Raw genomic sequence first — 22,824 nt, 5'->3', positions numbered from 1 at the left:
CCTGCTACAGATGGAGCCATTATATTTATTGATTTGGCTCTGACACACACAACCCCCCCCCCCCCCCCCCTCTCTCTCTCTCACTCACTCACTCACTCACTCACTCACACACACACACACACACACACACACACACACACACACACACACACACACACACACTGATGAGTTAACTGATGTTTCCCAATTTCCTGTCACTTTCATTATTGAATGGATGAAATTCTCACCATAATTTAATATTCACAGGAAGACCTGTGTTGTTTCAATGACTAAGGTTTGTATGAACCGTTAGCAGCAGTCAACAACATTAAAGTGTAACTTGAGTAAAAACAACTTGGTGTTTCCCATACATTAACTTATTTGTGGCGGTCCACCACAATATCAACATTGACCACCACACAATAATTTTCCATGTTGTACTAAATTGTGCTTAAATCTGGTTAGCATCATAACCACGCTGTGCTAATTTGTTAAAAACTGTTGTATTCAAGTTGATTCTGCAAACCAACCACCACAAATGGAATTCAATTCTGTGGGAAACACTGACTTAGGGTCTACGGTAGTTAACAATTTAAAAATTTTGATTGAGAGTAAAATTACGTTAATTGGTGGCGTTTTGAGCAAGACCATTTATTTGCATTATCACTGAATGGGCTTACAGTGATACTAAAAGGGCAAGGTGCCACGTCACTATTTTATACCACTATCAGTGCTAAAAATTACACTTCAGTGGTAGTGTGATGAGGGTTTCTACAGACAAACCGAAGTATCACCAATCAAAATGCCACCAATTAGTCATTTTGCTATCAGTCAAAAGTTTGAAGGTGTTAACAACCACAAATATACCCTAGGTTGTTTTACTTCGGAGTTACCCTTCAAAGCAGTCAGCTTGTCTGAACTAGTCTTTCCCATTACTTTTTTTTTTTCTTACTTTGATTAACTTAACTGCCGGATGTTGTCAATCGGTGTTGCAATCAGCAGGCATTAATCCTCTGATCTGCCTTTCTCTTGTTGGGATTTGCTGTATTGTTCTCTATCTGTTCATATGTCTCTTTCTCTGGATGTCTGCCTCTCCCTGTCTGTCTTCCCTTTCACAGTGGTGCAGGTCGAGGGGAGCTCAGCTGTGTGGGTCTACGCTGAGTGATCATAGCACACTTATGGTCGGTAAACACCCCACAGCAGCCCCTGTCATCATTTTGATATCCCACAATTCCCCTTTGCTGTGCAGTCAACCTTCCTCTCACCTTCTGTGTCATCTGCCTGTCTGTCTTTCTATGTCTCTCTGTGTCTGCCTGTCTTCATGTGTCTTGGTCTCCTCCTCTTTCACTCTGTCAGTCTCTTTCTATCTGTGTACACCCCTTTTGTGTGTGGGGTGAGTGTGTGTGTGTGTGATCTGTGTTAAGTGAGCATCTGACTGAACAGGCAGCAGATGTCTGTTCGTATGCCCAGCGTGTACCCTCACTCAGACCCTGTTCCTGACTGGCTCCCACTGTTGCCGTGCTGTTGGCCGATGTGCTGCCGCTGAGGACAACAGCATTGTGTTGGCTACTTGTCCCGTTCATCCAGCTGAGGGAGAGAGTCTGAGAGACCACAGCCTGACCTGATCCTGCCGGCCTCCCTGATGCATCACAGTGTTCTTCGGCTCTCCACTGCTCATTCGGGTGGTTAGGTCTGCTCCAGCGCCAAGTGCCGCTGAAGGAGCCGTGCATTTAAAGACTCGTTTTTATCGATCCCCTAAGCCCGCCAGTGATGGATCTGTTAAAGGGAGCCACACTAACTTTCGATCCCTTCGAGCAAGCACAGCTTGGTGCAATTAGGGCTTTCATTATTATTCAAATTCTTAAACAGAATCTTTGAGGGTGATTTATGTTCAGTTGAGGAGCAGGGAGAGGCTTGTTAAGCTGGAGGTGAGCCTCGTCTGACGCAATTAAAGTTGTATTATGAGAGAGCCTGCTGTTGCCTACTCATGCTAATCCAGGCGGTCAGATTGCTAAATGTGATTGCATGATGATTGATATCGGCTGCGCGTGAAAACTGGAGCCTTGGAGGCTAAAAATAGACAGCGCAGAGATGTGGTGCGTTTTACACTGACCCTTTATGGTGCCTGTCAGGCTTTTTAAAATGATCGCTGTCAGCACAGTTAGACTGTGAACTGTTAGTTTGTGAATCCACCATCAGCGAGGGGATTACGTTGAGCATCTGTGAGAGGGGGAAGCTGGTGTCGGGGAAGCTGGTGTCGGGGATGCGGTGATGCTTGAGGGGGGCAGTGCATTTGAATGCAGGTGTGAAATGGAGGATGTGAGTGGCTGAGATGGTGGGGCAGATACATGAGATGGGGGTAGACGGTGAGGATAAGGGATGGGCGATCAGTCAGAGTATCGCCGACTGCTGCTTTGCTTTCGCAGCGAGCTGCACCTGCTCAGGCGAGCGGAGAGAGGGAGTCTGGTGAAATCGTGACGCTCATCTCAATGGGCTGCGGTAGTGTCAGGGCCACAGATTAGAGGCCCCAGTGTTTACCACACAGAGGAGAGAGGTGGCAGTGACAGAGAGAGAGGGAATGAGAGAGATGGAGTAGTGGAGAGGGAGAAGGTAGAGATTGAGAGCAAGACAGGTAGAGAGAGGTTAGGAGGGATAGGTAGAGAGTAAAGAAAAATATATAGAGAAGCATAGATATAGAAAGAGGTCTAAGAGCATATTTGAAAAAAAAAACCACTTTAGACAAGCTAGAATCAGATGACCACCAATCAATGGACACTATAATAACCTCACACAATGCATCATTATGACCGCCGCTAGCGAAGCGGTCATATAGGGATTGTCAAAGTTTTTTTTTTTTTTTTTTTTTTCGTCATCTACTTCCTGAATTTTTGGTCAACGATACCCGGGACACCGAACCACCGGGACACATGAAATTTGGTGGGTATGTAGCCCCACTAGGCTTTTACGGAAAAATTTCGTTTCGTCCCCGGGGTCCACTCCCCCCCCCGTGCTGGGCCCCCCGAACCGCAAAAAAAGCAGTTTTTCCTAAATAACTACCTGAACCGTGGCACCGAGGATGAAGAATATTTTATGGTATGTTGGTCTCAAGGGCCCACATCAATCTGGCCCATAATCACTCATTTGTGATTTGCACCCCCCCGGTAAAAAATGAAAATGCAATATTATTCTGCTTTAATCGCCCCTATCTTCAGTTAAGATGTTCAGAACTGCACCAAATTTTATTTGTATGATTGACCTGGCATTCTCTGGGGGTATGCCAAGTTTCGTAGAATTTCATCCATGGGGGGGGGTCTTAAAAAAATAGATTATGTGTACATTTAGTGACTGTACACTCATTGGCCTGTAGATGGCGGTGCACACATATACACATGCACACACACACAGGCACCCACATACTATCGGTATTAGAACGGCCGATACATAATTACAAATTCAGTAGGATTAAAAGAAAGCCAAAATATATATATTCATCATCATCATCATGGCTGCATTTCCAGTATTGGCGATAAGTAGTTGTTTGTCCACTAGATGGCGCATCGTTGCAGTGAGACGTAATTTTGTTGGAAGTTAAACGTGGGTTGGAATAACAATGGACGCTTCCTACAAGGACTATAGTTTACCGCAGAGAACTTCTAATAAGGATAGGATGATGTTCACATGAAATGTAATTCCCATTTCTTCTTGAACCCGAAATAAATCTGAGGATGTTTATCGGACATGCTTGGTTTTTACTGCAGGTACGTTAATCTTATAATATCAATAAGGACCTAGGTAATGTTACCGTTAGCGTTGGTTGAGTGATGGAGGCCAATTTGATTGATTGCATTTGTAGAAAACTATAAATGCGGTTATACCAAGCAAATTGATAGCAGCACTGTAATTGTATCTTTCGACTGTCATTTGTTGCATGTGCTACAAAAATCATTCTGTGCAATGGAAGATTTACCAACGTTACACCGGTCTGATACAGTTTTGCCTATACATGCGTGAGACTGAGACGCCTGTTTATTTTGTTTTAAGTGCGTGCAGGGTGTGAGAGGGGAATCGATGTGCTTTGATTCCAGCTTGGTAGTTGTAGTCTGTGAAATTAAAAAGCACGTGTGTGTGAAGTATCCAAACAATGACACCTTCATTTCATTATGGCTGCTTTAGCAACACACTTTAAGCTACTGTGTAGTGGGTTCCATTTAGAAGTGGCTACTTCATTCGCGCTTTCCTTGACTCATGGAGCTGCGTGAATTTTATTACAACTTTTCGTCACGATATGGCAGTTTAAGTCCGCTTGATACTGTAAGGCGTAAGCCATTGGTTTCCAAAGGAGATTTTATTTGTGTCGCCAGCATAGCCTATTGACAATTTATGTTATAAATAGGCCTACCTTATAAGCCTACCTGTAGCTTAGGGAAGCTAACAGCTTTCTATTAGGATCTAGTGTGTTAGTTACAGTTTTGTCATAACTCCCTGATGCATTTTTGCATTTAGAATAGCCAGAGCGTGAACAATATCGGGTGCCTATGGACTAGGCTTGGTGAACCCATATATTTATTTTTTGATTTCTTAAAAGATTGAGGTTGGTCTGGTGAAAGCCAGACTAGCCATGGACCTCAGTTACACAATGCAAGGGAACATGAATCAGCCTATATTTGCACGAACAATAACGGACAACAGCTCTTCAACTTTGGCCCGTTAAAATGTGTATGAACAGTCTAGCGACGCATTTCATCAAGGCCCATTTGGACATGTCAGTTATTTGCACCACTAGATGTAAAACAGCATTTCGTTTCAGACTACTGTTACTTAATTTGTGCATTAACAATAACGTTTCAGACTACTGTTACTTAATTTGTGCATTAACAATAAAGTATTACATGAACTAAAGATGACTAAAATCTTATGTAGAAGAAGAAACATTCACAAAAAATCCATCCATCCAAAAATGACCTTTGTTTTTGATAGCTGTTGAAAACTGCACCGGAACTGACAGAGATGTTTTTGTTCATACATAAATAAATAAATAAATAAATAAATAACATTATGCTGATACCTTTTGATTTTCCCAAATACAATGTAGCCTACAGGTGTAAGTGACCGTTCATCAATCCAGTTGCAATGGATGAACTGTGATGAACTGCCCTACTTGTAATTGTTTAGAGATGTTAAAGGTTTTATAACAATATTACATCTTCTTTGGCTATTCTACAATCTATTCACCTTTTCAGCGCCAGTAGGCTACTCTCTGTGCAGCCGCACACACACACACTCAGGCATGCCAAAGAAGCATACACAAAAGTTTCAAGAGTGGGGGATGGAGTAAAATATGGAGACAAATTGAAGTGTGATTTATTTTCGCGGAACGGATGTACTGGACTGAGCGGCGGTCATATTTTGTACCGCTATGCGGTACATCTAGTTTATTAAGCATTTGTAAACTATTAGTAAATGGCTTGTTCATCGTTTGTAAAGTATTGCTAATACATTATTTCTCATCAGTAAAGCATTTGTACACACAGTTATACATGGTGTGTTCATAGTAAATAAGACTATATCTAAAATATGTAAAAATATGTCATTTTTAATACTTAAAGGAACCATATGTAATAAATGTATTTCAATTAATCATAAAATGGTCCTGATATGTCACTATACATTAAGAAATCATGTTCATTTCAAATACTTATATCACTGACAACTGTAGTCCGGCCAGAATATTGTCATTTAAAAAGTGAAGTTGCAGCCCTCAACTGATGTTGATGTTGTGTTTTGTCATGTCATGTTGTGTTTTGGCCTGATGTGCCACCTTCCACCTATCTACTAATCACAAAGTCAGTAGTGTTTTGGCATCCGGGTTGGCAACCTCGAGTCTGGGGGGAGGGAGAGGGGATACACCTCTCTACAGTAATTTGAAAGTGATTGCAGTACCAGTTTTGGCCACAATCTTACATATGGTTCCTTTAATATATTATACAATGATCATTTTGTTGATGACGTAATATTTCCATTATTTAACAGTTGTTACATACATATGCACTAATGATTAGTTAGGATGTGGATATGTTTTATAAACCACTTCCTAATATTATAATTCATGAGTGGTTAGGTAATGATATTTTGTGAGCTCATTTAAAGTGAGGACTTCTATGCCTTGCAACACATTTTCAAATGAAATTACATTTACATTCATTGATTTTGCAGACAAGAGGGGAATGAAACCCCCACATTTTCAGGCTACTGCATGCTAGCCCAGCTCCTTATCCACTACACGCCCAACTAAAAGCACCCACAAACATGCAAGAGTTTCTGTTTTCTTCTACTAACTATACACTATTAAGCATTTATTAAACATTTTTACATTACATTGCATTTGGCTGACACACTTTTAGCCAAGGCGACTAACAACTTCAGTGTTTCCCAGAGAATTGAATTCCATTTGTGGTGGTTGGTTTGCAGAATGAACTTGAATGCAACAGTTTTTAACAAATTAGCACGGCGTGGTTATGATGCTAACCAAATTTAGGCACAATTTAGTACAACCTGGAAAATCATTGTGTGGTGGTCAATATTGATATTGTGGTGGGCCGCCACAAATAAGTCAATGTATTGGGGAAACACTGAACTTTACATTACATTACATTACATTTAGCTGACACATTTTTAACCAAGGCGACTGACAACATGGTAAACAGTTTAGGCTTTTTAAAGCAATTCTTTCAACAATTCTAGGGCAATTTAAAAAGGTAGAGTACAATAAGAATAAGTGCATCAGTAAGTGCTGTTTTTAAACAGTCGAGTGTCAGCTCTAGTCAGATGTTAAGTGCTAGGATCACCAAGACTTGTTGTAAGTAGTGATACAAGAGATGTTCTCTGAAGAGCTGGGTCTTCAGGAATTTTTTTAAGATGGAGAGGGATGTCCCTGCTCTAGAAGGAACTGGTAGTGCTTTCCACCAACGAGGAACAACAGATGAGAAAAGTTTGGATTGGCCTGCGAGTACCGGTGGCAGAGCTAGACGTCGTTCATCTGAGGAGCGCAACGGTCGGGAGGTAGCATATGCCTGTATGAGGGCATTCAAGTAGGCGGGAGCAAAACCGGAGACTACTTTGTAGGCAAGCGTTAGGTACTTGAATTTGATGCGGGCGGCCATAGGTAGCCAGTGTAGCTGGATGAGCAGCTGGGTAACGTGCCCTTTTGGTGAATTTGATGCGGGCGGCCATAGGTAGCCAGTGTAGCTGGATGAGCAGCGGGGTAACATGTGCCCTTTTGGGTTTGTTGTAGACCAGGCACGCCGCCGCATTCTGGATCATCTGAAGGGGTTTCACTGTGCAGGCTGGGAGACCTGTCAAGAGGGCGTTACAGTAGTCAAGTCATGGGATGACTATTGCCTGTACCAGGAGTTGAGTAGCATCTTGAGTCAAGTAAGTCCTGATTTTCTATACGTTATAGAGTGCGAAACGGCACGACTGGGCGACATGGCAACATGATCGGAGAAGGTTAGTTGGTTTAGTTGGTTGTCGAAAACAACTCTTAAATTTCTTGCAGCCCTGGTAGGTGCAACAGACAGGGAGTCAATTTTGATGTTGATGTCATGATGTATGGTAGGTTTAGCTGGGAGGACCAGCAGTTTAGTTTTTGAGAGGTTTAGCTGGAGGTGGTTTGCCTTCATCCATGTAGATATGTCTGAGAGGCAATCCGAGATCTGTGGCAAGACCAAGGGGTCATCAGGTGGAAAGGACAAATAGAGCTGTGTGTCGTCTGCATAGAAGTGGTATGAGAAGCCATGCGAACGGATAATCTGTCCCAAAGAGGTGGTGTAGATAGCAAAGAAAAAGGGGCCCAGCACTGAGCCCTGGGGGATCCCTGTGGTGAGCTGTCCAAGCCATGATACGTTAAACGAGCGTCCTGTGAGGTAGGATTCAAACCAGGAGAGAGCAGATCCAGAGAATCCCATGTTTGAGAGTCTAGAGAGAAGGATGCAGCGATTGACCGTGTCAAAGGCAGCTGATAAGTCAAGTAGAATGAGTACTGGGTTCGAGCCCAGTCTTTCACCATTGTGGCCTTGCCCTTTAATTTCATTTATATGTGTAATTCATTTTTGATAAAAGTACCTGCTAAATGATTAAAATGCAAATGTAACCTTTATAACTCATTTGAAAATGATGAGCTCACAAAATATCAGTGGTTATAAAAGTGGTTTATAAAATATCTATCCACACTCTAACTAATCATTAGTGCATGTGTATGTAACAACTGTTTAATAATGGAAATATTACATATTACATTATTAATCAACAAAAATATTATTGCATATGATTAAGTATTTAACAATAATTTATAAACATTTTAGATATAGGCTTATTTACTATGAACAAACCATTTATAACTGTGTGTACAAATGCTTCACTAATGATAAATAATGTATTAGCTATACTTGATGATGTATTAAATGATGAACAAACCATTTAATAATAGTTTACAAATGCTTAAAGGAACACGCCACCCAATGTCGGTAGTAATATATGTTCTTACTAGGGGTGTCAAAATAACTGATTGCTTGACTTAAACCCTTTTGCTCTTTGGGGAGCATAGGTCATTCATGAACTTCCTCCAGGTGGTTCGGTGTTGAGCGATCTTCTCTGCTTCCTTCCAAGATGATGTTGCTTTCTTGAGTTCTGCCTCGACAGTCCTTTTCCAGCTGTTTCTTGGTCTTCCTGGCTTTCTTTTCCCTTGTGGGTTCCAGGTTAAGGCCTGTCTGGTCGTGTTAGAGGATGGTTTTCTTAAGGTGTGCCCGATTCATAACTTCACTGAACAAAAATGCTGATGTGGTACATGAAAATTCAGCTAAAAATGTGGAGAATGCAATGCAATCAAGCATTTTGGACGATATATTGGCACAAGCTGGCAGAATAGGCACCATGCCGATGTGCGTTTTATTTGGAGACTGTTTTGCGAGACAGAGACTGAGTTTGCTGCTGATATTCTGGGGATAGGCTACAACATAGCCAATGTAGGACTTTAGCCTTTTAATATATTTGCTGCATATTGGATCAGTCTTTCTAGAACAGGCAAGAGCTTTCTAGCCTCACGTCAGCAGCTCTGCATCACCCATATTCATTAAAACAACCAGCGGATGGTGGGCGGGTGCGGTTTTAAAAATTGGTCAAAACACTTTGGTGCTGATGGATACGTTTTGCTATGCAGTTATGGTTGAAATAATAGCCCATCAGCGCATCTCTAGTGTGTGTGCTCTCGCTCAGAGGGGAGGGGGAGGCTGAGGGGTCGATCAAGCATGGATTCTAAACTCTGTGGTGGATAGGATCTACAATTAGGTGTTAATTAATATTACTACGCTAGGTCAAAGTACTCCCAAGTGCTATTGCGCCACACATTGTAGTTCTCCTGTTTATTCGCTTGGAAAATCGCCACGTTTCATGTTGTGTGACCGTAGACATTTTTATCGTGCAACTGTATTTAAGTCGGGAAAACGTGGATGTTTTTGATTACTTCTACGTCTGGCTACGTCTGAGCCCGCTAGCATAGCAACATGCTAACACATTCGTGCCGCGCACCAGAGTGTTTGAGTGCACGTACCGACACGGGAGAGGTATGACTCAACTCATGATGTTTTATAAACAAAGTTCGGGTGGAGCCTTCGGGATGATTGACAGCAATTAACTCACCCACTGCCGCCGCAGGGTAGGCCTATTTAAGCCGACCTCCTTTTCCATACGTCACTCGCTCCGACGTTCGCGAAATCATTCAGTCTGCGTATTGTTTGCATTGACAAGACAGCTCTCATGGAACTGGAAATCCACGCCTCTTCCAGCGATCTGGAGGACAACTTCGTCCCGCCAACACCCGACACCCAGGGCCCTCCGCCGGGCGAAAATAATCTTATTCGTTCCCCTCGCCGCCAGCGTAGGGAATCCAGGACACAGGGTCGCAGAAGGTGCTCCTCTCCTGCCCCCGTGCGGGGCAGCATTTCCCGCTCAGCAGCCTCAACTCACGGCAGCACCAGGACCCAGCGCCAGCAAGGCGTTGACCCTACCCACTGGACAGTGGCTCGCATCCGCAGCACTCTCCATTCCCGCAGCATCGCGTTCCGTAGGTCGGATAGGAAGTTCCATCTCCTCCGCCTTCTAACGCAGTCGGATAACCCGGTCTTTTCGCCCTCCCGTTCCCTCACTTCGTTTTCCTCCCCAGACCAGGAAGCAAGCTGCTCCTTCTGGCATCCCGACGCGGTTCCTTCCGCCGGCCATTCAGCCGGACGAAGCACACACCACCAGCCACCTCGCGAACCGGGCACGCCGACAGCACTTTCCGGCACCACACGCTTCAGAGCGTATCATTCCGCTGCTTCAGCCACAGCCACTGCCACGTCAGCGGCTCAGGCCCATTTCCGCCGTATTTCCGGGTCCAACCCCACTTCTCCAGACGGCCCCGGTAGCGACAGCGTCGCTACTCCCCCCACCCCTTCTTTCCCTCCCCCATCCACCTCCCCTAGCCAGGACTCGGTCCAGGCCTGCCCCACCTCCAGTCGTTCCGACGACTGCTCCCTCCCTCCCCCCTCTCCCCCCTCCCCTTTCCATTCCGGGAGCCACGTCTGTACAGCACGCCTCAACTCACGAAGCGTCAGCTCGAAGAGTCACCTCACTAGCTCCCCATCTCTCTTATGAGTTAGCGAGCACCTGGTCTCAGCCGGCGCCGATAGCGACAGCGTCGCTACTCCCCCCTAACCCTCTTTCCTTCCCCGTCCCACTTCCCGCGACCCTGTCCCAGGTTGCTCCCCTTCCGGTCGCGTCAGCGACCGCTCCCTCCCTCCCCCCTTTTCTCCCTTCCCATCTCTTCCCCGGCTCCGCGCTAGACCAGCCCGCAGCAGCGGGTCATCAGCACTCAGCGAGTGCTTCGGACCACGACGTCCCGTTCCGGCAGCGAAACTATTCTTTAGCCACAGCACAGGCCCTGCCACCGCCTCCTCACGCTGCAGCATTCGAACCACCACCCGTCACAGCGTCCACCAGGAACCTCATCTTGTCAGGTGCAGACGTAGACCTTTCTACCATTCTTCCCTCCCTTCCTATTCCCTCTCATAACCGGGATCTAGTTTGCGGCGAACTGTTTTTTTCTCTAAAAAATTCTGGCCCAGCATCAAAAACCCTGTCATTTCCCGAGTTCACCGTAGCTTTTACCAACTACACGGAAGTCATCTGTTTCGCGTTCCCCAGCCGACGCAAAGAGCTGAACGACTACCTGGCCATCATCGCCGGTCTAGCCGTATCCTACGGGGGAGCTCATTTCTACACATATCACCGGCTGTTTTCAGCTAAATGCGCTGCCAGAGTCGGCCTCTGGAACCAAAACCCCTACTGGGGCGCGCTCGATATGGAGCTCCATAACCGCGTTTTTCTAGGACTTAAGCCATCTTGTCCCCTCTGCAATAGCCCCAGTCACGGCGCGGCCGAGTGTCCACTAGTCAACCCCGACCATCAACTCCCCAGCTTTTCGGAGACCATCTTCCTATAAACCACCCCCTCAGCTATCTTCAGCCCTCCAAGCCCTCGCACCCAGGACCATGCAGTCCTACTGGAGTCTACCTAGCTGGCATTCATTTCGTCTACAAACTCCTCCACGGCTCCGAATGCCCTTCCTTCTCTGACACCAGGATAGTCTTGTTAATCAAAGGTATCCGTAGGCAACAGCCAGTCCCCCAAGACTCCCGCCTTCCCATTACCTCAAGCATTCTCGCCACCTGCCTCGCTACCCTTCGCAAAGGGTTCATGCCACCGCATTCCGATTCCACCATCTCCGTTATGTTTCTACTGGCCTTTTTGGGCTGCTGAGATGTAGCGAGTTTACATGCCCTTCGTCTCTCTTCATTCCCGATGTCCACCCGTGCATCGCAGATCTAGAGCAGCTAGACCAAGACACCATTCGATTTACCATCAAACAGAGTAAAACCGATCAGTCCCGAAAAGGACACTCCATATCCATTTAACTCCGCCTCAGATCTTCAGCCTTTCCAATACCTATCTCACTACATCTCATATCGGTCAGCTCAAGCTTCGTCTACTAGCCCGCTCTTCGTGTCAGACGAAGGGCTACCCATCACTCGCCACAGATTCCAGACACTCTTAAAAACCATTCTAGTCAAATCTGGTTTTCCCGCGGATCGCTACTCCGCACACTCCTTCAGGATAGGAGCTGCCACAACAGCTGCGCTCAACGGCTTATCAGAGCAACAAATTAAAATACTGGGCCGTTGGTCCTCGGATGCCTACCAGTCTTACATCCGCTCCAATCTAGCGGATTTACGACTCGCTCAGCAAGCACTTATGTAGTTGGTAGCGGCCTTTCTCTGTGATCTTTTGGGGTGCAAGCGGTCATCGCTCTATCGCGATATCCGCTCCAGGCACTCCAGGACCACGGACAGCTACCTTGCCAAACACGCACTTCTCCCATACATTCTAGTCTAGCTGAAGCAATCATATAGAAGGGCGAACTAGTGAAATGATGTTTTATAAACAAAGTTCGGGTGGAGCCTTCGGGATGATTGACAGCAATTAACTCACCCACTGCCGCCGCAGGGTAGGCCTATTTAAGCCGACCTCCTTTTCCATACGTCACACGCTCCGACGTTCGCAAAATCATCCCCCCTCCTCCCCCTACTCCTCTATTTCACCAATTGCCCTGTTACTCATCCTCCTTACACAGGGGGGTGCAAGCGGTCATCGCTCTATCGCGATATCCGCTCCAGGCACTCCAGGACCACGGACAGCTACCTTGCCAAACACGCACTTCTCCCATACATTCTAGTCTAGCTGAAGCAATCATATAGAAGGGCGAACTAGTGAAGTGAAAGTTAAGGTAAGAACATATATTAGGCTTACTACTGACATTGGGTGGCGTGTTCCTTTAACAAAACTAATTGTGTGTAGTTATTATTTAAAGTGTAAAATTATTTTATAGTGAGAAAGACCTAGTTGATTCTGATAATTGAAGGAGAAGGAGGCAGTGCAAGAGAGGAGAAAGTGGAAAGAGAGAGAGATGGAGTGTGAGAGAGAGATGGATAGAGGGAGAGCGAGAAGCTTAGAAAACAGAAGAGAGAGAGCAGGAAAGAGAGAATACACAGTGGACCTTCAAAGTGCTGCCTTCTACCCTCAGTCTCTCCACAGCACTGAATGCACCTGCCTGTGTGGGAGCCTTTGCCGCAGGCTCAGTTCTTGTACAGGGGTTGGCGAGAGAGAGAGAGAGAGAGAGAGAGAGAGAGAGGCATGGGATGGAATGACGGAAGAAGAGAAAATGAAAGTTATATATATAAGGAATTATTAGCCAATTTCAATCGGACAATTTGACTGGAAAGATTTAATTTTGACGGACATTTCATTTTTTTTCCGGCCAATGTCCGGCAATTACCAGACCGTCAAAATTAAATCTTTCCGGTCAAATTGTCCGATTGAAATTGGCTAATAATCCCGTCCCCCTAACGCAATCTGAATTTGAGAATAAGCCTAAAATGTAGGCCTACATTTTGTGTAGTTTTTAATGTAGTTGTTGAAACTTGAAGGCATAGCCTACAGTATGCTGCATTTCAAATAGGAAGCGCACGCTTAAAACGTCCATGTTAAACAACGAACAAATGAGTGAGACGGTTCAGACATGGCCAGGCCCAGGGAGACTAGCCTTAAAAGTTTTTTCAGAGGCCAGACGCGATGGATGATTATAAATTAGTAATGTCTGAAGCCTCAGATGTCCGGTCAGCTCCACCACCAGATAAAAAGCAGAAGTGTCGGGCGTACATGTATCTGTCGGAATCAGTGACGTTTGGAAGTGGAGTTGCGGGGGACACCAAGACACTGTCATTCTCCGTGTAGACAGTACACACCCATGGTACACTAGACATACAACTGTGTTCTGTACCCAAAGCATATGCTTTATCTGTCTATGATCTGCAGGGTTAGGGCCTCCTCGGAGATTGCTGGTCCGCGGATAATTTGCGGCACAATAAAATGGTAGGCTATCATTGAACAGCGGACCGAAAGAAAAATAAACTAAACATTTTCCAGAATAGGAAATATTTCTTAATTTATTGTTTTCAAATGAAGAGGCATAGCATTAGGGGGTAGTGGTGTGAGCGCTCATTCTTGTGTGTGCATATCTGCGCAAGTGAAACGGTTGAATCACTGAACCACCCTCTCCATGTTTGAGTACTGACTGCCCACTACTGCTTTACTACTGTTTTACTAATGTCCACAGCCAAATGTTTTTACTACTGTTTTACTGTTACACTGTTTTTCATGCTATATTAGCACACATGACCAATGGCTTCTTTTTTTTTTTTTTGACCAATGGCTTCTGCTACAATACTGAATGGCTGTAACCGTATACCTCTATAACCTGTTCTTGCACTGACATAGTTTTATATATATTATCTTATGTCTACATTATACTTTACTCTCCTATTTGTCCATATTATTTATGCTGGTCTCTAGACCTTATTCTTGCACTGTTGCACTGTTGGACTACTTTTTGCACCTTCACCATGACACTCACTCTCTTGAGCACCTTACCATGCACACAGAACTACAGGCCAGTCCTGGCCCTGTCACTGCAAGCGTCTCATGCTTGATCACCCTCAAGCACACTGGGTTTTTAAAAAAATAAATAATAATAATTTCTATAGTATATTTAGTATTTAGTTTTGTTAGTTTTTGTTATCTTCTACTGTCTCTATTGTACAGTGGAGTTTGGTTATATGTTTATACTTATATTTACCATTTCTGCTGTAAGTGCATGTTGTGTGTGATGTCTGTATGCTACTGAGACCTTTGAATTTCCCCTTGGGGATCAATAAAGTATCTCTATCTATCTATCTATCTATCTATCTATCTATCTATCTATCTATCTATCTATCTATATATAAATAACGTGGGCAGCAACAAACAACGTAGCCCATTTAAAACAACGAACGAAGCGGATTCTTGCTGTCAATGAAAACATAGATACTGGCTAGATCTTTTTAAGCATGTTTAAGTTAAGCTAATGAACATGTTGCATTCTATACTGCCTGATTATGTAATTCTTTAAGCTACAGAGCCTGTCTCCAGTTTTTCTCAACTTGACTAATTAAGAAGCGATAATAGGATATTTGACCGGCATATAGATAGATAGAAAGATACTGTAGATAGATAGATACTTTATTTATAGATATTTTACCCAAGGGGAAATTCAAGGTCTCAGTATACAGACATCACACACAACATTCACTAACAGCAGAAAAAGTAATAAAAGTATATAATATAAAAAAACTAGGGCTGTCAATCGATTAAAAAAATGTATCTAATTAATTACATACTCATCTAAATTAATCGCATATATAATTTTTGCTGTGAAAGTATTTTAAATTCAAACGAATCATTGAATAATGAGCATTAGTGACATTAAAGTTCAAAGACTCTTTTATTATTATTTTCACTGTTCAAATAATTGCCATAATAATCTATGATATGACTTAATATGCTGAGGAAATAAATTCAAAAGTGCTTCGGGAAGAAGTTTTTTTTTCACATACAAGGCATTTCAGGCCACAGATATAGCCTAGGGGACACAATGAAAATAAATTAACACTCCCCTCAATGTCAACACTTATTTCTTTGCATTGATGTGCGACTATAGAGTTGATGAACTCCGGTGATATGCAAATTCCTTGCTGCAGACATTGCAGAGGACTTTTCAACACTTTATTTTTTATCAACACCATCAGGCTGTTTTTTAAAAGTAAATGTTCCAATCAATGATCCAGGCAGCACGTTTTCTTCTCTCTCCTTCATTTTACAGTCTAATTTTTACTGACTAGAACGGCTCGGGGTCAAAGGTCATACGGAATCGATTAATCTGCTCTAATTTTTATTGCACTAATCAGTTATTTTTTCTCAAATTAATTAATCGAAATTAATCAGTTATTTTGACAGCCCTAAAAAAACACAACTAAGCAATAAGGACAGTAGAAGATAAAAAATATACTAAAATACAAATTATTCTAAATAACATTAGGGGTGATTAAGCAAAGTGTCATCAAAATGTCCGGAAAACGAAACCTCCGGCACCATTTTTTTTCTAGCGGAAACTGTGATATAATATATATATATATATATATATATATATATATATATATATAACATCTAGTTGAGTAAATACATACACACATGAAATGATCTATAGTAGTGGTTCTCACTGTGAAATATTTTTTCAGCCAAGTACCCCCTAACCAGCGCAAAGCATTGAAAAAAAGACTTAAAACAGAGCACTGTGCCATCAGTGTCTAATTTATTAAACGTTGGAACTGATAAATATCAATATATGTATGTATATTTTAAAAGTTCACATACCCCCTGGAGTGCCTTCACGTACCCCATTTGAGAACCACTGATCTATAGAATAGGATGGGACTCCTGGTTGGCAAAATGAATGTCTGCCTGATTATTATATTCTTTTTTTTTTAATCATTTTTTTGTTAACAATACAGGTAGAAGTTCAAGGATAGTACAGGTTTTAAAACATCACAAAACAAACTACATGTGCAGTGGTAAACAAAAGTGCTAGTTTTGGATACATTTATTTATTAACAATATACAGGTAGAAATTCAATGATAGTACAGGTTTCAAAACATCACAAAACCTTACATCACAGAAATAGAATAAACATCCCCACCTTACTCAAACCCATGGTGACCCTATTACCAACTTCCCAAGAAATAAAAAGGAAACGATACAAAAACACAAATATAATACAGACATGATAAGAATTAGTCAAATACATTAATGCTGCACTCTTTAACCGCTTCATCCCATGCACAGAGTTTTCTAACTAGCTCCATGTATCCGAGCCACATATCTCTCCATCATAACTATGTCTAGAAAAGAGTTGGCCCACTGCAACAGTCCTGATTATTATCTTGTTTACATCCTTCCTTTAATTCTCCCTGGCTGAGGGGTGTGGTGCATGTAGTTTCATGGTATGCATGACAAGAGCTAGTAAAGTAGTATGTGTAATCTTGTCTGTGATCCTAAAAATGCTTTCAGCTAATTCATTCATATCAGCTCAAAGATGTAAATCCACTTGCTATGCTAATTTTGTCACTTATCATTACCAATCAAAATGCCTTTAATACGCAGTAGTTTGGTTTGTTCATCACAACATCTGTTGAGCATACTCTTGCATGCTAATGCACAAATATCCATCAGTAGTAACATAACAACACCTGCTGAGTGATTAAATGGATTGTCCTTTCCTTTGGGTAGATGAACCTTCATATTTGGTATTGTTGCTCTGAGGGTGGTCAGCTGTGTCTGATCGCCTTTGTTGTGTCAGTTCCACTTCACCCAACACTGACACTGCAGAAATTGACCTCAGGATTTTGCCAGTGTGCAACAAGGTGCACATTCAAGGTTTACAACAAGACTTACACACATACACACACACACAAACACAAAACACACACACGCACACACAAATATACAAGTCCATTCCCTCATCGGGCAGTTTAATTATGTATCTCACTGATGGGAAATGGTCCAGGAAATATTTATATTTTCGCCATTGTATTTTTTATTGTTTTTCAAGGAACTCCACTGTGGGTATATTGCTGTGCTGACACTGACACCATCACTGCAGCAAGTATAACATGGTGGTCTTATCATTCCAGTCACTCTCCACTCACTCACAAAGAAAGGGAAGAAAAGAGCAGACCCACGTGTGATTTATTCATGCCCACCTCTTCTCTTTCCCTCTCAGATGTATGGGAGATATACCCAGGAGCTGGGCGCCTATGCTAAAGAGGAGGCGGCTCGCCTGCGGGAGGACTCGGGTCTGCGTCGCTCGGCCAGCGTGCGTGGACAGACCCCGGAGCCGCTCGAGGACGAGAAGGACGCATGCACCAAGTGCCATGGTGAGCAGTATAGAAGGCCGAGCCTCAAGAACGCAGGCAGGCGAAAGAAGGAGAAAGAGTAATGGATAGAGGGAATGGGAAAAGGGGCAGGGGTGTAGCATTGTGTAATATTGCTTGAAAAATAGTAACACCCTTTTTTTAAAGACAGTGTAAAAGGCATAGTTAACACAGAAGGATATGTGAGGGAGTTAGAGATAGGGAGACTGCTGAAAAGCATAGCTTATCTCATTGGTGGCAGGGAGCGTTGGGTTGTCCCCGTCGGAAGTGAAAACATCCTTGCCACGTAAATGGCTTGCTAATATTTCCCCTCAAGCATCTTACTTTGTGAAGAAGGTGCCTGATCTGAAACATCGGTTCATCTCAAATCTTTTTCTTACCTGTTGCATTTGTGATGAAGGATAAATTAAGTGTTTTTGTCCCCTTCTCAGTTAGGTCAGTTTACAACATCAATGGCAGGAAACAGTCGTAACCGCTTCTCTGAGGCGGGCTTTATAGCCTGACAGGGGAGGATGGTGGGTGTTGTGAAAGGGTAGTAAGACGTCACACATTCTGACTCCATATCAGTATCATTTATTGAGCAATAACGTGTCGTCCTGTGGCTTTCATCAGATCTTAAAAAACAGGATGACCAAACACAACACTCAGCCTGGCGGCGGTGGTAGTGTGGTGAAAAAGGAGCTGGGCTAGCATGTAGTAACCTGAAAAGTTCAATATCTGGCTTCAGATAGATACTTGGGGAAATTCAATCTTTGTTTCAACAATAAAGGCGCGTTCACACAAGTACTTTATAGCACCATGCACACAGGGGCGCTGTGTGCATGGTGCTATAAATGTCTCGTGAGCAAAAAGAGGGGGTCTCTGAAAGTTCTGACCAGTGGCTGTGTGAAAAGCGAAGCTCTCGCTTTCACGGGTCTCACCATTAGTGAGCCTTAATTCCCTACACGCAGCTCCCACATAGCATTTACACTGATAAACGCATACAGTTCCCGACGTGCATCACATACACCGACCCGCGGCGTTTCAAAGCCTACCGTGCTAGCGACCGCTACAAACATTACATTTAAAACAAGAACAATGCATGTCAGTTCAGTCTACTACATTTATTTATCAACATACATAGCGAACAGTGAGGTACCCACTGATTCAGCTCCATTGTTCATTCCGTAGTAGCAATAAACTCACTTTTGAAACATACACAACACTCACGCATCTTGTTTGCCAACGTTCTGCTGGGTGCGTCCGAATACTGGCCCCCTGGGGAAACACAAACCGCATTGGAGCCAGTTCCTTATTCACTGTCCCGGGACAGTGGAAAGTGGGTTGTTTGGCGCGGGGGTGGTGAGTTGGCGTGTGTTTAATTAGTTTATTATTTGTTCTGATTTTTTCATGTAAAGTCCCTGTCTGTATGTAAAGTATATGTGTGGCCATTTATGTACTTTGTATGGTAAAATTATGTGTTGTGTCATATGTTATGTATGTGTATGGAAAAGGTCCATAGTTATTCCTTATGTATTACACCCTGTTGGACAGTGAGCTCTACCAATTCACTTTTGATTGGTAGGCCTATTTAAGGGAGAAAGAGAGAGTGGAATGGAGAAGTAGTTTGGAATGGCAGAGTACCGCGTCAGCTTGCTGCGAGGCTGTATGTGTGAGTTTGTAATGCCTATGATGGCCGGTTTTCTTTTCTTTTCCAAAGTATTTTTGTTTGTTTGTTATTTCATATATTGCACCTTCGCACTGTAAATAAACCTGCACCTTTATCACTTAAAACTCGAGAGCTATTTGTTGTCTGCCAACCCTTCAACCACTGGAGTTTTCTGGACACGCCCATCCCTTAAATGTGAGTTGGGGGTTGCAAAGCCTCTCTCTCACAGGCTGTGTCACTAGATAAAATGTACCAATGTTTATTAACTATAGACTTAATGTCTCTGGAGAAGGGGGAATATGGCAATATCCTGGCCGGACTTTACATTAATACACAGGATTAGATGTTAAAATCCCTTGTGCCAAAATCCAAGGTAAAAACACATTCAGAAGCCCCTACTCAAATTAACTTTAAGAAGCACGCTACCCTAGCCTGACGAGCCAGACCCACATTAAAATGTAGGGTCTGGGGACTCACCGTTCGCAGTGCTCAGTCCGAGGGGCGGGATAATCGGTTGTCTTTCAAATTCCCTCATCACGCAATAAGACGGCACTATGAGTCCCATGCGTTTCCCACCAGCGGAGCTAGTTGGCTAGTTCAAACTTTTGCCAACTTAATAAAAGCTTAACTCGTGTCACACTGTTCGCCAACAGCAACATGCATCTTATTTGTTTTCAAGTAGCATGGAATTCAAGCCAAACCGTTGCAACTCTGCCATCAATCATTATGTTAAGCCTGCCTAACGACTCTATACACGATTTGATTGGCCTGATAGAAGTTACATTTTTCTAGCTCACAAGCCAACGGAGAGTTGCTAGACTAGCCCTGGCAGCAAATGTAAGGGTGCGTCTAGATTTCTAGGCTAACGCTACCCACAAATCTGCCAACAAATGGTCACAAACACAAGACAAATGGCCCATCCAACAGCAGTATATAGTATGCGGCATGTCATAAGGGTAATCAAGTGGCCACCCTCATTCACCGATGTCTCGTTAAGTTAGGCCCACGACACCTCATGAAGGCTTAACAGTGAAACCAGCATCCTGGAGACACTCCCCTCCATGCTGCCACCATATCAGGGCCATTTTATGATTAATTGAAATACATTTCTTACATATGGTTCCTTTAAGTGCTGGTTTCGTTTCATTGATGATGTCTTTTTCATATTTAGTGGAACAGCTCAATCAGTTTCATGACTTTTTGAACTGTGTGGCTGGATTCTATATCTTTCTCACTTGAATATGATATCTCTTCTATCTCTTTTCTTGATGTTTATGTATATAGGTCAACTGGGCAGGTACTCCAGACATCTGTATATCGTAAACCCACAGACAGGAATAATTTTTTTACATTCAAACAGCTACCATCCTCCTTCTATGAATTTTTTTTTACCATACAGCCAATTTCTACGCATTAGAAGGATTTGTAGCACTGATATTGAATTTGAGAATCAGGTGAACATTACATACGATCGCTTTGTGTCCAGGGGCTATGACTGGACTGGATTCTGAATGAATTTGGATTCTTGTCTGAATAGGGTACGGGACACTGATGGCTTTTCACCGTGGCTTTTCACCGTGTCTTCAATAGGTTAAGATACAATTGGGGCACTGATAGGAAGTCACTTTTAAAGAAAAAATAATCCAATTTGGAAGATCGCATTATTCTGTCCACTACTTATTCCCCCTTCTCCAGAGACATTAAGTCCATAGTTAATAAACATTGGTACATTTTATCTAGTGACACATCCATTGGTCAGAACTTTCAGAGACCCCCTCTTTTTGCTCACGAAACATTTAAAAATGTGAGACACACTGGTAACAGCAGATTCTTCTACTCCTTCTACCAATTGGCTCACTACACTTGATCCTGGAAACTTGTCATGCAGAAATTGTGTGAATTGTAATAATATGATCAGAGGTAACTCCTTTCTACACCCGCGCACGGGGAAAACTTTTTCTGTAAGAGGAAGAATATCTTGTCGCACGACTTTCGTTTATTTATTGAAGTGCCCATGCGGTTTCTGTTATGTAGCCAAAACCAAAAGAGAATTAAGAATAAGGATTAATGGACACAAAAGCAATTTCAGGAACCATGATGTGAAATCGTCTGTAGCTAGGCATTTTAACGAATTTGGGCATGAAGGCTGCATTCCAGGGCATTGAGGCAGAAAACAACTCAAAGAGAGGTGGGGACAGAGAGTGCTACCTCCTCCAGCGAGAGGCCTTCTAGATTCACTTACTAGACATGGTACACCCCAATTTTTTTCTTTTTTTCTTTTTATTATCATGATCTGTATTCTTTTCTTTTCCTTCACTTTGGCGAGTGACTCTGGTAATATGCAACTGTGGATCTTCTCATTGGGATCCCTAGCAAGAGTCTGCAGAGGTTTCAGTACATCCAGAACTCTGCAGCTAGGATCCTGATGTGAGTGCGGAAACATGAACACATTACCCCCATTCTCCACTCACTCCACTGGCTTCCCGTCTCCACCAGGATTGAGTACAAGGTTTCCCTCCTCACTCACCAATGCATCTATGGACATGCCCCCCCCCCCCCCCCCCCCCCCCACACCTTAAAGAAATGATTAACCCACAACACAACACGGTCCCTCCGCTGAACTCACTCAAACCTCCTCCACATACCCAGAACCAGACTCAGGACCATGGTAGATAGGGCCTTCTGTGCTGCTGCCACATGTCTGGAATGCCCTCACTGACACCTTGAGGGCACCACAATCTACTGACTGTTTTAAAAAAGGTCTTAAGACATTTCTTTTTAGCAAAGCTTTTGGTCCCCTTTAGTTGTTTTTTAAAACCTTATCTTTTTCCTTAGACTGCTCATCTTTTTTGTTTTTAACCTGTAGCACTTTGAGATCTATGATGAAAAGTGCATTATAAATAAAATGTATTATTATTATTATTAATTTAGCCTATATTTTTGCACCTGATCGTGCTTCTGTGTTCTGCGAAATTAGTGGTCTAGCCTACTAATTTTCCAGACATAAGACTTGCCACAATAAGGGAAAGTAATGACGTAGATCACCTACTTAGTGTTACATGAGATGACGTAGGGATCTCTTTTCCTCTGTGTGGGTGTTTAAGTAACACAGCGATAAGCAGGACTTTGAACCAATTTTTTTCCCAATTGGTTCGTTCCGAACTGTATTATAACGTTTCCGGTTTTTGGTTCAATCCTAAAACTGACTTTGCTGAACCGGTTAGAACAAAAAAATAAAGTTC

General features: G+C 43.1%; 1 protein-coding gene and 1 long non-coding RNA gene across 5 annotated transcripts in view; both read left to right on the top strand.

Annotated features, from left to right (window-relative positions):
• The window catches only part of clcn2a (chloride channel, voltage-sensitive 2a), a 124,590-nt gene that overhangs the window by 53,682 nt on the left and 48,084 nt on the right, over positions 1 to 22,824 (top strand). For all 4 annotated transcript variants that reach the window (XM_042098940.1, XM_042098955.1, XM_042098946.1 and 1 more), the window contains one exon: positions 17,784 to 17,937. In XM_042098940.1, coding sequence (XP_041954874.1) covers positions 17,784 to 17,937 — 154 coding nt within the window. The remainder of the gene's footprint in view (positions 1 to 17,783; positions 17,938 to 22,824) is intronic.
• On the top strand, positions 20,783 to 22,142 carry LOC121714826. Its single transcript, XR_006033455.1, has 2 exons — positions 20,783 to 21,832; positions 21,956 to 22,142. It is a non-coding gene; the product is annotated as an uncharacterized LOC121714826 (long non-coding RNA).

This window comes from Alosa sapidissima, chromosome 1 (genome assembly GCF_018492685.1).
Source record: "Alosa sapidissima isolate fAloSap1 chromosome 1, fAloSap1.pri, whole genome shotgun sequence".
NCBI classification, from domain to species: Eukaryota; Metazoa; Chordata; class Actinopteri; order Clupeiformes; family Clupeidae; genus Alosa; species Alosa sapidissima.
Note: the sequence above shows the minus strand (reverse complement) of the source record. Positions and strands in the feature narration are given on the sequence as shown.